This window comes from Cuculus canorus, chromosome 23 (assembly GCF_017976375.1).
Source record: "Cuculus canorus isolate bCucCan1 chromosome 23, bCucCan1.pri, whole genome shotgun sequence".
NCBI lineage: Eukaryota > Metazoa > Chordata > Aves > Cuculiformes > Cuculidae > Cuculus > Cuculus canorus.
The window spans coordinates 5,139,666-5,152,639 of record NC_071423.1 but is presented as its reverse complement, the minus strand read 5'-3'; the positions used below and the strand labels follow the sequence as shown (position 1 = coordinate 5,152,639).

At 60.8% G+C, this 12,974-nt stretch overlaps 2 protein-coding genes across 9 annotated transcripts in view; one reads left to right on the top strand and one right to left on the bottom strand.

Annotated features, from left to right (window-relative positions):
• Window positions 1-1,741, bottom strand: part of CEP164 (centrosomal protein 164) — a 47,641-nt gene extending 45,900 nt beyond the window's left edge. For all 8 annotated transcript variants that reach the window (XM_054086807.1, XM_054086806.1, XM_054086811.1 and 5 more), the window contains exons 1-2: window positions 1,521-1,741; window positions 1,249-1,427 (exon numbers count right to left, since the gene is read on the bottom strand). The gene's annotated coding sequence lies outside the window, so the exon portion shown is untranslated. The remainder of the gene's footprint in view (window positions 1-1,248; window positions 1,428-1,520) is intronic.
• A 460-nt stretch (window positions 1,742-2,201) lies between these two features.
• Window positions 2,202-12,870, top strand: BACE1 (beta-secretase 1). The gene is made up of 9 exons (XM_054086854.1): window positions 2,202-2,592; window positions 7,424-7,512; window positions 7,777-7,993; window positions 8,788-8,925; window positions 9,014-9,148; window positions 9,257-9,358; window positions 9,448-9,597; window positions 9,717-9,888; window positions 10,215-12,870. The coding sequence occupies exons 1-9, from the start codon at window positions 2,338-2,340 to the stop codon at window positions 10,454-10,456; spliced, it is 1,500 nt and encodes a 499-aa protein (XP_053942829.1). The 5' UTR covers window positions 2,202-2,337; the 3' UTR covers window positions 10,457-12,870.
• The last annotated feature ends 104 nt before the right edge of the window (window positions 12,871-12,974 follow it).

Below are 12,974 nucleotides of genomic sequence, written 5' to 3'. Positions count from 1 at the left end.
ACTGGAACAGCAAGGTCAGACAGGCTTTTACCTTAAACCCCCAAAATACTCAGTGCACAAAACATGCCCCTGTTTTCCCCATGGGATTGAGGGGGCTGTGGCACCTGCTCAGTGTCTGGGCGGTGTAGGGAATGGTCAGACCCTTATTAACACAAACGATACCCACCTGGAGCAGAATAACTACAGCCCTGCCCATAGCAGAGCCTTCCCTGCCCCCTTCACCTCCCGCTGTCCTCAGCCCACTCTGTATTTACACCTCTTACGCAAAGCATGTCACAGAAGCAGCAATTAATCCTGTCGACTCCAGGCAACAGCATCCTCAAGACTCATGGAACCTGACCAGCATCCCAGAGCTTACAACCCCTTCCAAGCATGATACCAAAAATTCTGGTATCATGAATAAACTCTGGTATCATGAATACCAAAAATTCTGGTATCATGAATAAACTCTCTAAGACTTATTTTGGAGGTTTATAAAGCAAGCACCCTCTACCAATCCTACACAACACGAGGGAGCGATCTCTATCACATGTGCAGTCAGACAACCTGGGGACAGATGGTATTCCCAACTTACGTCTGTGTGTATAAATTCTCCCAGAAATCTTACGCATGTCCTAATAGTCCAAGGACTGATTTTAATGTTATTATGAACTTCACAACAGTCAAAACTCTTGCTCATTTAGAAGCTGCGTCTGACCTCACACTTGAGACAGGGAAACACCGAAGCAGCAGCGATTGTTGAGCAAGAAAACGTCGTTCGGCACAGATCATAGAACAATAGAATAGTTTGGGTTCAAAAGGAACTTAAAGATCATTTAGTTCCAACGCCTGCCATGGGCACGGACACCTCCCACTGGATCAGGGGGCCCATCCAAGCTGGCCTTGAACCCCTCCAGGGATGGGGCAGTCACAGCTCCTCTGGGCAACCTGGGCCAGAGCCTCACCACTCTCATAGTAAAGGAATTCCTCCTTACCTCTAGTTTAAATCTGCCTCTCTCTGCTTTATAGACACCTCTCCAGTTTACAGCCATTTCTCCAGTTCATACCCATAAAACCACACCAAACACAAATCATTATCCTCTCCAACAAACAAACAAGGTCTGGGAAAAACACCTCTTGGATGAAAACATGCTCTCAGAGGGACATTCTGCCCATCTTTCAAGGGATACACAACTACATAGATGAAACGAAACTCCGCTTTGACTTCAATGCAAAGAATTCGACTTTTGGGGATAGTATGGAACATACCCGGTTAAAGCACCGGGCCGTGGGCTCCTGTCCTCCTTCCTCCCGCCTCTCCTCGCCCCTGGCATCAGGGATGGAGGAGGAATTCCACACCGGCTCCTCTTGGAAAGAGGCTCCTCCAGAGGCTCACGGGCAGCAGTGGAGGATGAAGGCGCCAACCCGGGGCCAAGCGGGACGGAGGCCTTACAGGGAGGACAAACAACTTCGGTTAATCACCCAGAACACACACACACACAGAGCCCCTACCAAAAAAAAACAAACCCAAAAAAACCAACCAGAAAATGAAGAAAAACAGCTTTTTCCACCCTTTTTCGCTCTGCGAATGCTCGGCGCTGAACGCGAGGGTCGCTGCAGCTCCCAGCGGTGCCGCTCCGCCGCCTCAGCGCTGCTCACAGGGCCGAGGGAAGCGAAACAACAGCCTACCAGCTCGCCGCTTCCACGGACGCACTCCGGTTGCCGGGGATCCCGCAACCGTCTCCCCTACGTCTGCCTTCGACACTATCAACAGCACGTCCCGCCCCCCGCCGAACGCTATTGGTCAGTGGGGGCGCATCGCGGTGTCTGATTGGTCGATGCGGAGACTCGAGGTGTCTGATTAGTCAGAGGACGAGCTCCCGCCTCTGTGACGTAGACGCGCTGCGGTGCCTGCTGGGAAATATAGTCCAGGCTTTGGGGGGCCCTGGGCCTGCTCGTGGCGTCCGATTGGACAGAGCCAGGGCCTCTCAGCGTCTGATTGGTCAGTGGGAGGGGCCCCCACCTGAGGGACACTCGCCGCGCCGCGGTGCCTTATGGGAGTTGTAGTCCAGAGCGGGTTGCGGCATTGGGGCACCGTGCTGGATGTGGGGGGGATCGACGAGACCGAGGCGCGGGGATCCGTGTGGGGAGGGATCCGCGGCGGAGAGGGACGCCCGGGACCGCGGTTACGAGAGCTTCCGCTAGCGGGCGGGGTGAGGACAGCGCTTTCCGGGGCGGGGAGCATCGCATCGCGCCGCCATGGCCGGCGCCGGTACGGGGTCCTAGCGCCGCCCGCCCGCCCGGCTCCGGTACCGGGTCCTAGCGCCGCCCGCCCGCTCGGCGAGGAGGAGGAGGAGGATGGCTGCAGCCCGGCCCTGGCTGCTGCTGTGCCTGGCGGCCGCCGCCGCCGCGCTGCCCGCCCTCCCGGCCCCGCCGAGCATCCGGCTGCCGCTGCGCAGCGCCCCGGCCCCGCCGCGGGCTGCACGGGCACGGCGGGCACCGGGGGACACCGAGCGGGGCGGCGGCGGCTTCGTGGGCATGATCGACAACTTGCGGGGCAAGTCCGGGCAGGGCTACTACGTGGAGATGACAGTGGGCAGCCCCCCGCAGAAGGTACGGGCAGCGGCGGCACCGGGTATGCTCCGTGCGGGGGGGGCCGGGGATGGGCTCCGAACCGGGGCTCTGCTCCCCATCCATCCCCTCTGCGGCTCCGTCCCGAGGCTCCGGTCCCGCCCCATCCCCTCTGCGGCTCCGTCCTGGGGATGCAGAGGGGCTCGAAGGCTCCGTCCCGGGGCTCTGGTTCCCACCCATCCCCTCCATGGCTCCATCCAGGGGCTGTGGTCCTCATCCATCCCCTTTGCGGCTCCGTCGCGGGGCTCTGGTCCCAATCCATCCCCTCCATGGCTCCATCCAGGGGCTCTGGTCCCAATCCATCCCCTCTGCAGCTCCATCCCGGGGATGCAGAGAGGCTCAGAGGCTTCGTCTTGGGGTTGCGGTCATGCAGGGGGCTCGGAGGCTCCGTCCTGGAGCTCTGATCCCAGTCCATCCCCTCTACAGCCCTGTCCCGGGAATGCAGGGGGTCTTGGAGACTCTGTCCTCGGGATGCGGGGTTGCAGAGGGCTCTGCGGCTCCGTCCCGGGGCTCTGGTCCCAATCCATCTGCGCCGCGGGTCCATCCAGGGATGCAGGGGCGCTCGGAGGCTCCATTCTGGGGATGTGGGGGGCTGTGCGGCTCCGTCCCGGGGCTCTGTTCTCGCCCCATCCCCTCCACCCCGGGAGTGCAGCGCGGTTCGACGGCTCCGTCTGGGGATACAGGGGTGCAGGGGGGCTCTGGTCCTGCTCCATCCCCTCTGTGGCTCCATCCCAGGGCTCTGGTCCTGTTCTAGCCCCTCCATGGCCACATCCCGGGGCTCCAGGGATGCAAGAGGGCTCTGTGGGTGCTGCTCTGGCTGCACATCCCTGGTACCATTCCCATTCCCCTCGTTCCTGCGATGCTCACGTGGTGTTTTGTTGCTTTTGGGTGAATTCTGGCTGGCGAAGGTGACTCCTGCCTCTCCTGGGTGTTGCGTGTGCCTCCCCGTTCCCAGGCTGCATCCCTGCCCGCATCCCAGCTGAAGGATGCGCCGTGTGGGTGGGAACGTGGCCGGCTGCGAGAGCACTGCATGGCCCTGGGCAGCCCAGAGATGGAGAAGGGAGATTTAATTAGATATTACAATGGAATTCCTTATTGTGAGGGTGGGGAGGCCCTGGCCCAGGTTGCCCAGAGCAGTGGTGGCTGCCCCATCCCTGGAGGGGTTCCAGGCCAGGTTGGATGTGGCTCGGAGCCCCTGATCCAGTGGGAGGTGTCCCTGCCCATGGCAGGGGGTGGAACTGGATGGGCTTTGAGGTTCCTTCCCACCCAAACCATTCCCTGATTCCATATGCAGGCACAAGGAATGCACATGACAAGCAGTGCTTGGCGCGTTCCTCTCGGCACAGCGCCGCACGCATCTGCTGCCTGCCTGGCTCCACAGGCCACTCCACCTCCTCAGATTTTCCAAACCTGGCTTTTCCTGGGGCTCCCGTGCTGGTTGTTGCTTTGTGGGAGTCTGAGAAAGGCAGCGTGCGGGAGCTAGGGATGGCCTGGCTGGAGAAGCGGCCGCTGGGGTGGGCAGAGCCGGTGCCTCCCTGGCTTCTGCTGCTCCATCTTTTCACCAGTGTCCTCGGAGCCGCGCTGCCTGGCTGGGCACGTGGCACAGGATGGGTGCCGAGGGCCACGTGCGGCCGCACAGCTCAGAGCAGACCAGCTCCTCCTCTCCTTTATGGGTGAGATCGTGGAGCTTCCAGCTGCCACTGGACCCTTCTGCATCCATACGCTCATTCCAGCCACCCTCAGCAGCAAACCTGGGGGCCAGCGTGGCGTTCGAGGGTCAGCGCTCCCCCCGCTTCGCGTGCTGCCGCCCACCGCATAGGCTGGTGCTGCCGAAGCTGCCAGCGCCCACACCGACTCTGGAATAAAGGCTGGCTCTTCCCTACGAGCTGGCTCCGTCCTGGGTGCCTGGCACAGCTCCGCGCACGCAGCGGCAGCGAGCGACGGAGACCGTGAGCCGCGGGTGGGCGAGCATCGCCGCCCCTGCAGAATCCAAAGGGGCTTTGTGCTGTGCCTGGGGTTTATTCCTTACTCCAGCAGGGTCTGCTGAGGGGGGGAAAAAGAAAAAGGGAGGAGATTATTTCTACAATCGAGTTTTAAGCACGATTTCATCATCCAGCCCCAAGGGAGCGTTTCCTTAGGACCTGCCACGTGTTGCGGCCACCAGATAATTCCTGCGTGAGCCACCTGTTTGCAGGTGCTCCCGCGTTCCCCAGCCTGGCGCCGCGTTTGGGCACTGTCTCCCAGCCTTGGATTCTGTCCAGATGCGAACGTGGTGTGTGTTCACTTCTGTGTGTGTGTGTATGCGCTGAAGCAAAATCCCTCCTGGCGTTGTAATGGAATTAAAAGATACCCATGGAAGAGCGTGGCCGTGTGGATGCAGGGTTTTTATCCACAGGGGTGAGCGCATCCTGCTCAAAGGAAGCGCAGCCGGCTCTCCTCCACATCCCATCTCCCTCTTCGCTTTCCCTTTCACCTTCCCGGTTTTGGCAAGGAAGTTTCTTTATTCCGTCGCGCTTTAATTTTGCCTCTGAGCTGTGCTGCTCGCTGGAACGGCCACCGGCAAATAATTGCTCTCGTATTCCACGTCCCACAGCGCGTTGCATGCTCATGCCCAACACCCCAGCTCACAAACACACAGGGAAGAGGGCAGGAGCAGAGCCTCGGGATGGATAATGAAGGCTTGGTGCCAATCGTGCCTTGTACCCCAGGGGCAGCACGAGGGCACGCGGCGTGCAGAGCCGGAGCTGCTGAGGTGCCCGGAGTGGCTGTCACTTCCAGGAAGCAGAGGACGGATTTCACACAGCGTCACCGCCACACGTGTCCTGGCCTTGACAGCTCACATGTCCTCGCCTGGGCTGAGTCTCAAGGATGGGACCAGCAGGGCGAGGGAGGGGATTCTGCCCCTCTGCTCCATCCTGGTGAGACCTCACCTGGGTCCTGCGTCCAGTTCTGGAGTCCTCAGTGCAGGAAGGACATGGAGCTGGTGGAGTGAGTCCAGAGGAGGCCACGGAGATGATCCAAAGGCTGGAGCACCTCCTGTACAAGGACAAGTGGGAGAGTTGGGGTTGTTCGGCCTGGAGAAGAGAAGGCTCTGGGAGATCTTAGAGCAGCTTCCAGTACTGGAAGGGGCTCCAGGAAAGCTGGGGAGGGGCTCTGGATCAGGGAGTGCAAAGATAGGATAAAGGGGAATGGTTTGAAGCTGAAAGAAGGGAGATGGAGATCTCATCTAAGGAAGAAATGTGTTGAGCAAGGATGAGGAGGCCCTGGCCCAGGGTGCCCAGAGCAGTGGTGGCTGCCCCATCCCTGGAGGGGTTCCAGGCCAGGTTGGATGGGGTTTGGAGCCCCTGATCCAGTGGGAGGTGTCCCTGCCCATGGCAGGGGTGGGACTGGATGGGCTTTGGGGTCCCTTCCACCCAAACTATTCTAAGATTCTATGCTTTTATGATTGCTGGCACAATTAGCACAACTCATTAACCTCCTTCCTCTCGCTCAGGACCCCACAGGTCAAGCGCTGGTGGCTGGGGTGGTGCTGGGAGTCAGAGCTCCCCAGGAGCTCCATAGAGCCCCACTCCCATCCCATCCATCCATCCATCCATCCTCGCAGGCTGGAGGAGCCGCAGGCAGGGTTCAGCCGGGGGCAGGCTCCGGCTAGCCGGCTCCCAGCCCTGCCGGGCTGCTTGCCAAACCTGCCCTGTGAGCTGGTAATCCAGGGCACAGGCAGAAACGGATCGGGAGCAGAGCTCAGCATATGGACGGCCGATTAGCGGACCCAGCATTCCGTGGCGGCTCCCGTGCCGTCACTCCTGCCGATCGGCCGTGCCAGCCAAGTGGGGTTCCTGGTGAGGGGCAGGCGGGCACCCTGTTTGCTGTGGCTCTGAGCCCCACGATGCCCTCCCGAGTGCTGCTGAGTCCTGTGTGTGGTCAACGGCGGCTGAACGTGAGCCAACAGTGGCCAAGAGGCCAACAGCATCCCGGCTTGGATCAGCCATGGGGTGGCCGGCAGGGGCAGGGCTGGGATCATCCCTTTGGTGAGGCTGCAGCTCAGATCCTGGGTTCAGTTTGGGCCCCTCACTCCAAGGAGGACATTGAAGGGCTGGAGCGCATCCAGAGGAGGGAATGGAGCTGGGGATGTGTCTGGAGAACAGGGGTTCTGGGAGCAGCTGAGGGCTCTGGGGCTGTTCAGTCTGGCGAAGAAGAGGCTGAGGGGAGACCTCATCGCTCTCTGCAGCTCCCAGAAAGGAGGATGTGGTGAGGTGGGCGCTGAGCTTTTCTCCCAAGTAACAAGGGATGGGATGAGAGGAAACAGCCTCAAATTGTGCCAGGTTTAGATTGGATGTCGGGGAAAAATATCTTCACTGATACAGTGCCGAAGCCCTGGCAGAGGCTGCCCAGGGCAGTGGTGGAGTCTCCATCCCTGGAGGGCTTCAGAACCCGTGTAGATGTGGTTGTTATGGACGTGGTTTAGCAGGCACGGCGGGGTCAGGCTGGCGGTTGGACTGGATGAGCTGAGAGGGCTTTTCCAGCCTCAATGATTCCATGATTCTTTGATTCAGCCGCAGCAGCCGAGACTGGGCTCGCGCTGGGTTTGCTCGGTTTCTGGGCAATATTTGCTCTCTGTACAACGCCCTGGTGTCACTGACTCCGTGTCCTCTCACACGGCATCTCTGAGCTGTTCCCAGGGGAAAAAAGGGCTCGGCCAGAGGTCACTGAGCCCCCGGAGCCGCGGCTCCGTGGAAAACCCAGAGCACAGCGGCCAGGGCTGGGGATGGCACCGCTGCAGTCACCAGCATCCCTGTCTGTCTTCCTTCTCCAGCTGAATATCCTGGTGGACACGGGGAGCAGTAACTTCGCCGTGGGAGCTGCGCCTCACCCCTTCCTCCGGAGATACTACCAACGGCAGCTGTGAGTACGCTGAGGGCACAGTGGTTGCTCCTGGTGCCCGTGACACAGCCTCAGCCCCGCAGAGAGGTTCCTTCTCGCCAGGGTCCGGCCGGACACCACCAGCCTCCGTGCTGGCTGCGTCTGCGCGGTCCCTTGTGCCTGGAGAAGGAGGGACCCTCATCTACGGGATGGGTGTTCCTGCTCGGTGATGCATGCGTGTGCCCCCACCACCACCTGGTGAGTGGGCAACCATTCCTCTTCTCACTGTCGCTGACGCCGTTGCAGGTCCAGCACCTACCGCGACCTGCGGAAGGGCGTGTACGTGCCCTACACCCAAGGCAAGTGGGAAGGGGAGCTGGGCACCGACCTCGTCACCATCCCCCATGGCCCCAACGTCACTGTCAGAGCCAACATCGCTGCCATCACCGAGTCGGACAAATTCTTCATCAACGGCTCCAACTGGGAAGGGATCCTGGGGCTGGCGTACGCTGAGATCGCCCGGGTGAGTTCTGGCTCGCAGCAGGACAGACCCCAGCCCTGCCGGACCCTGCCATGGGCTGGTACCTTGTTCCGGGAGGATTCATTTGCCTCTTTCCTTGCCTCTACTTGGTCCCTTGGGGCCCGACTTGGAGCTGTGCTGGTGACCTTGAGCCCTGCGTCAACAGCACAGGGAGCCAGGATCCCTGGGGACATGGTGACCCAGCAAGGGGAGCTCCCCCGGCATGGAGAGCCCCTGGAGAAGGGACAGAACCATGGAGTGGTTTGGGTGAGAAGGGACCTCAAAGCCCACCCAGTCCCACCCCCTGCCATGGGCAGGGACACCTCCCACTGGATCAGGGGCTCCGAGCCCCATCCAACCTGGCCTGGAACCCCTCCAGGGATGGGGCAGCCACCACTGCTCTGGGCACCCTGGGCCAGGGCCTCCCCGCCCTCACAGCAAAACATTTCTTCCTCAGATCTCATCTCAACCTCCCCTCTTGCAGCTTTGAACCGTTCCCTCTCGCCCTATCCCTGCCCTCCCTGATCCAGAGCCCCTCCTCAGCTTTCCTGGAGCCCCTTTCAGCACTGGAAGCTGCTCTAAGGTCTCCCTGCAGCCTTCTCTTCTGGCTGCACAATCCCAACTCTCCCACCTGTTCTCGTACAAGAGGTGCTCCAGCCTTTGGATCATCTCCGTGGCCTCCTCTGGACTCACTCCACCAGCTCCATGTCCCTCCTGTGCTGAGGACTCCAGAACTGAACGCAGGGCTCCAGGTACTGATGCATCGCTGTGCTGCCTCTGCTTTCTTCTCCCACCAGCCCGACGACAGCCTGGAGCCTTTCTTTGACTCCCTGGTGAAGCAGACACGAGTGCCCAACATCTTCTCCCTCCAGCTCTGCGGCGCAGGCTTCTCTCCCAATGAGACGGAGGCTGTGGCATCGGTCGGGGGCAGCATGGTGAGCACCGTGCCGGCAGGACGAGGGGCTTGGGGGGCGGCCGGTTCGGGCAGAGCCTGGTGATAGCACCTGTCTGACCCCGCTGCAGATCATCGGCGGCATTGACCGCTCGCTGTATGTGGGGGACATCTGGTACACCCCCATCCGGAAGGAGTGGTACTACGAGGTCATCATCGTCAAGCTGGAGGTCAACGGGCAGGACCTGAACATGGACTGCAAAGAGGTGAGGGAACACTGGGAGAAGCCACGCTGCCACTGGAGGGACCCGGGATCGGGAGGGGAGTGGGGCTGGGGTCTCACGCTCGGGTCACTCCTTGTCATCTACCTGCAGTACAACTACGACAAGAGCATCGTGGACAGCGGGACCACCAACCTCCGGCTGCCAAAGAAGGTGTTTGAGGCTGCGGTGAAATCCATCAAAACAGCTTCTTCGGTCAGTGAGACCCATCCCTCCCCTCGCATGGTTGCCAGTCACCAACGTCTCTGTCGCAGCCGCGCTCACCTTTCCTTTCCCTCCGGCAGACGGAGAAGTTCCCAGATGGCTTCTGGCTGGGGGAGCAGCTAGTTTGCTGGCAGGTTGGCACTACCCCCTGGCACATCTTCCCGGTCCTGTCCCTCTACCTGATGGGTGAGGCCACCAACCAGTCCTTCCGCATCACCATCCTGCCCCAGGTGAGTGCTGGCAGAGCCAGACCCTGCCCGGCGCTGCGCCGGAGAGGAGGCTGGAGCTGGGCGTGTGGACAGGACCGTCTGCAGGAGCTCTGTTCCTGACAGCCGCTCTCCCCCTGCAGCAATACCTGCGCCCGGTGGAGGACGTGGCCACTTCGCAGGATGACTGCTACAAGTTCGCCATCTCCCAGTCCTCCACGGGCACCGTCATGGGCGCCGTTATCATGGAGGGATTCTACGTGGTCTTCGACCGTGCCCGCAAGCGAATTGGCTTTGCCGTCAGTGCCTGCCACGGTGAGGGCTGGGCCGGAGGGTGGGAGAGGCAGAGGGGATGTGGATGTGGGGTGGGAGGCATCCTCCTGTTCCTCCACACACCGCTTGCTCCAACATCCCCCTGTCCTCCCAAACTGCCCTCCCGCTGCCGCCAGCCCCAGGACTCGGGTTGCCCAGAGCAGTGTTGGCTGCCCCATCCCTGGAGGTGTTCAAGGCCAGGTTGGATGGCGCTTGGGCAGCCTGAGCCAGTGGGATGTCCCTGCCCATGGCAGGGGGTTGGAACTGGATGATCTTTAAGGTCTCTTCCAACCCAAACTATTTTATGACTCCCTGCCTTCCCCCCGCAGTGCACGATGAGTTCCGCACGGCTGCGGTGGAGGGGCCCTACCTGCACTCCAACATGGAAGATTGCGGCTACAACATCCCGCAGACGGACGAGTCCACCCTGATGACCATCGCCTACGTCATGGCAGCCATCTGCGCCCTCTTCATGCTGCCCCTCTGCCTCATGGTGTTCCAGTGGCGCTGTTTCCACTGCCTGCGGCGGGACCACGATGACTTTGCCGACGACATATCCTTGCTGAAGTGACGGCGGAGCGCGGGGGCCACGGGACAGGCGGAGGTGGGGCCGTTCTGCAGGGGCTGGAATGGGGACGTGGGGCAGCAGCAGGGGCAGCTCAGACCCTCAACCCCATCCCTCCTGGACCTGGGATCTCCCGTCGGGGTCAACGGGCTGGGAGCAGCCGTGGGAGCTCCACGCATGGGACCTACGGAAAGAGCGTGGCGGCTGGGGTGAAAGCACAGGAACCTCAGCTCAGCTCTGGCAGCGGAGCGGGCTGGGCTGTCCCTGGCTCTGCTGCCCACACTTGACCGAGTCCCACGGCCGCGCGATGCCCTGCCTGTCTCCTCCCATCCCTGTGCCACTGTCCTTCTCCACCAGGAAACCACCAATCCGGGCTCTCCGTGCATGGAGCTGCGTGCATACACGTGCACTGCAGCCATGCCTTCCCCGTGCGGCTCCCTGCCCGAGCCGAGCTCCGGAGCTGTGAACTCCAGAGCCTCCTGTCCCTCACCCTGGGCTTTTCGGAGCCAGACCCAGGGTGCCAGGACGGGAGCAGCGAGACGCGAGCTCCATCCTGCTCCTCCGGACATTGCTCGCTCCAACATCTCCCATGGCATCTCCCAGTGCCCCCAGGACTCCCCCGGGACAGGCAGGAGCAGGCACCCCCCTGCCTTCCTGCCCCCCAGCTTGGGGTGGGAAGGCAGCAGCGTCCCCATGAGCTCCACGCAGCCATGAAACAGCGTGCCAGGAGAGCGCGGAGCTCCGGTGCCGGCTGCTCCCCAGCCCACCCACCCAACCGAAAGCCATAGGGGAGCCCGTGCCACCCGCAGCCCCCGCGTCCCACACCACTGCAATCCTCTCCGCTCATTCCACATGTCCCAACGCTGGCTCCTGCTCATCCCAGCATTTAATGTTTTTTTATTTGTTGTATTTATTTCCTTTTTTTTTTACACCACACGGCTCCGGTCGTGCGGCAGCGCGGTCAGCGTGTACATAGCAGGTCCCGCACCGCAGGGCGTGCGGTAAGTCACTTCCCACCTGTACGATACAGACCTACATCTCTATTTTTAATTCTAGCTGAATGCCACTGTCCCAAACCCAACGGTAGGAGTTTGGTCCTGTTTTGTTTGGGTTTTTTTTTAAATGTTTTCAGCCTCTGGGGCCTCTCGGCCACAGCGCGGGGTGGGAGCTGCGGCTCGGAGTCGCTTCCAGAGGGTTACCTGGCGTGGGGACAGGGAGGGAGGGCAGGGCTGGAGCACATGGAGCAGTGGCTCATGAGCCAAAAGGACACAGAGTACAGGATTGTCCTCATCGTGTCCCTCCGGGAGGATTTTCCGGTCTGTAAGGACAAACCTCTCCTTCTCCCCGGGGAACGGAGCCACCGCAGGCTCCCATCTCCCTTCCCCAGGGCGGACGCCCTTCAGCTCGCAGGCGGTTGCTGTCGCTTTATTTTCTTGCTTCTCTGCCTCCCCGTTGGACAGGAAAGTGCTTTGTTTTAAACACTAATTAAAAAGACAAAGTTCCTTCATGAGCGAAAGCCGGGGCCGAGCCACCAGTCCAGGTGGGAAGAAGGGCCGGAGCGCTGCCGAAACGCAGCGATCACGAAGCAGAAAGCTCCCTACCGCAGCCCTGCAGTTGATTCCTTGGCAAAAGCAGCGCGGAAGGCAGGAGGAGGAAAGCCACACCGCGCAGGAGAAGCACGGCAGCGCCACAACAGCCCGTGAAACGCATTCCAACACCATCCCGCTTTGCCGCTAGCGTGCTTGGATTGGCATCCAGTTCCCGTGCCCTGCTGCGGAACTGCAGGCGTCCAGTGGTTCCACTCCGGGGAACCCTATGCCCTCACAGCCCAGACTTCCACACCCTCGTGCCTGCCCAGGACCCTCCCCAGGATCCCAGAGACTCCGTTGTGGACCACTGCCTTAAAACATGCTGGCGAGCGTGCGCGTGCATGCAGGAGGATTCGGACTGCGGCCGCGTGCAGGCGTGCTGCACCCTGGCAGCCCAGAATCTGTGGCGCAGGCTGCAAAAGAAATTCTACGAAGTGCAAGGTTTTCAGTGGTGCTGAGCACCTCGTAATCCCACCACAATCCACGGAGAAAGGGTTGGTGCCTCAGCCCGGGCTGGAGGAGAGCGTACAGGAGAGAAGGAACTGCACCCGGTTGGTTATCTGAGCTGCAGCGCAGCCGAATCCGAGCACTCCCTCCCCAGGGCCTAGAGTTACGGCAGGGAACAGCGGTAACGGCGCATACGGAGCCGAGTCCCGTGGGAGGGCTCAGGTCGCTGTAGACTCCAGTACTCTGTAACCTATTGTCTATGTAAGAACAATGAATGTTAACACAGTAAATTATTATTACATTAAAAAAGACCACAAAAAAAACCCACTCCTCATCTCCAACCTTTTCATGGGGAACTTCTGGGGGAGGGAGGAGGCAGGAGGCAGGGGACCAGTTCGTTGAGGCAGCCAGTTTGCAGCAAGCGTGGAGCTGCCAGGAGAAGAGGCAGCTACAGCAGCCAAGGTTACGCTTTAGTGCTCATTCTAGAG